The sequence below is a fragment of the Bison bison genome, unplaced genomic scaffold (assembly GCF_000754665.1).
Source record: "Bison bison bison isolate TAMUID 2011002044 unplaced genomic scaffold, Bison_UMD1.0 scf7180017859065, whole genome shotgun sequence".
Taxonomy (NCBI): Eukaryota; Metazoa; Chordata; class Mammalia; order Artiodactyla; family Bovidae; genus Bison; species Bison bison.
Genome location: NW_011489637.1, coordinates 6,928 through 9,026, shown reverse-complemented (window position 1 = coordinate 9,026; position 2,099 = coordinate 6,928). Strand labels below are relative to the sequence as shown.

Here is a 2,099-nt window from a genome sequence, read left to right as displayed (position 1 = left end):
TCTTTGAACAGCATGAATACCAAATCCTGCAGCCAGCCATGGCAGAGTATGTTAACATTACATCCAGGAAGAGGGGAGGTCTCAGTCTGGATCCAGAAGATGGGCTTGGGCAGCTGGCCTGGAAGGAGAGAATGAACTGGAATTCAGGTAGAGCAAGGGTAGTGCGGCTCAGGGAGCAGCAGAGAGCTCTACTTAAATGAGTCTTCCTGGTATGATCCTTATTCGTCACCCCTCTTTCCCCATCTACAGTATCCCCTAGGTTGAGCAGCTTGCCCTCTAGAGCCATTCCAGAGTCTGCAGCCTCACTCTACATTACCTATAGAGATGAGACACTTATTTACCAACTGTGGAATATCTGTATTATGTGTGCAAGCAATTGAGGCAAATGAATGAATTAAACAAACCCTGCTCTGGGAAGGCAAGTTTGAGTTCCAGGAGTTGGAGTTTATTCTTGATTATCTCTCTCTGTCTTCTTACCTGGTGCCTCCAACTCTAAAACTTTACTGGGCTCTGACCAGCCTGTCTCCTTCCAGTAGCAGCACCTGTAAAGACCTGTATTTGCCTGAGTAAGGGCACCGATGGGGAATGAAACTTGGAAGGTCTTTCGGGAAGGGCGGATCCAGGTCATCTGTGTCTTATCCTTCAGCAACAAGAACTTGCTTGAAATCTGAGAGGGGCTTTTACACCAGAGTGTGATGTTCTCCCAAGGGGCCTGGGGGTAGTTGGACTCAATCCATAGCTCCGGTTGAGATGGCATCACTGCTGTCATTCCCAAAGAAAACAAAGATGTCAGCGGTTCCAACCCTCTCCCTCCCATAACATGCCCCCTGCAATGTCCCCTTTAAATTAGCCCCAACCCCCGCCCCAGATTCCTTCTTTGGTCTTTCCTTGGGGACAGGGGTGTGTGCTTTTATGGGAGGGGGGAGGGTGGGATAGGGACCATAGGACATTGTTTCAAGGAATTCAAGTGAGTTGGGGAACAAAGTGCAAGAGACAAAGTCTTTACTATTTTGTGGGAAACTAAGTCATGAAGTGAGCGGTCCTGATTCCTAACAAGCTGAGTCTGGAAACTGCCTTTGGCATCTCGAGGCAGTTATGTCCGGGGCCATGGAGGCAGTTCAGTGTCTTGCAGCCTTCAGGAAGGAAGGTAGTTGATGTGGCAGGACTCACTTACCCATTGGTGTCACACCCAGACTCAGTCCTGAAAAGAGAGATTATGGTAAAGGAGAACCCCTCATTGTCCCAATCACCCTCAAACCTCAGTATTCTCCATTCCCTCCTCAAGGGGCACTCACAGGGGTGCCTGTGACAGGGTCACTTGCCCCACCACGCCTTCCTTGTACTCACCAGCACAAAAGAGTAAGAGAGTGAACGTCCGCAGCATGGTGGCCCCTTCCCCTGGCCTGTCGAGGGTCATGGAGCCTCCGGAGTCTTGAAGGGCTTTGCCCCTCAGAAGGTGGTGAGATCTAAAAGCAGAAGTATTTTTACTCAGGGGATTGCTCCTTCTCCTGAAAGTTTAGTTTGGATCACTAAGTTGCACCCGAACACCTACCTTCCACTCCCCCACAGGCATGCAGGGTTATCAGCTACTTGTTCTCTTTGTTCCCTTTCCCCACTTCCCCCTTCTTCCACTCAAGGTCTTTGCTGGTATATCTACCATATCAGATTTATTGAAATGTCTGTTTGTCCCTCGGGTCTCAGAGGCCCAGAGTGTGACCTAATACAGGCCAGCAGAAGCCCTAAGGCATGAGGGAGATGGGAGGTGTAGAGTCAACTTTTCGGATTCTTTACTCGTATATATATTTTTTGTCAGAGTCCTCCAACAACCTAGGAAAGGAAGAGTCCTACATCCCCATTTTGCTGGCTAGGAAACTGAGGCTTATGCAGGAGATATAATTTACCCAAAGTCAAAGATATTAAATATCAGAGCCAAAATTTAGATCCATGTTGAACTCCAATGCCTATGCTCTAAAACCAGTAATTAAACTTTCAGAGGTAGCCCTCGCCCACTTTCTCACCCTCCCTCACTTCTACTGTGTCATCCCATCTAGGCTTTCCCTTCTGTAAAATGCTTCAAATTTAGTATTACTTTCATTATT

The 2,099-nt window shown here is 48.0% G+C and overlaps 1 protein-coding gene across 1 annotated transcript in view; it reads right to left on the bottom strand.

Moving 5' to 3' along the window:
* IGSF1 (immunoglobulin superfamily, member 1) overlaps positions 1–2,099 on the bottom strand; it is a gene marked incomplete at its 3' end in the record, with an annotated part of 14,311 nt that overhangs the window by 10,216 nt on the left and 1,996 nt on the right. The window contains exons 2-5 of the mRNA XM_010830579.1: positions 1,348–1,466; positions 1,175–1,201; positions 478–759; positions 2–118 (exon numbers count right to left, since the gene is read on the bottom strand). Of these exons, the coding sequence (XP_010828881.1) occupies positions 2–118; positions 478–759; positions 1,175–1,201; positions 1,348–1,417 (496 nt within the window). The remainder of the gene's footprint in view (position 1; positions 119–477; positions 760–1,174; positions 1,202–1,347; positions 1,467–2,099) is intronic.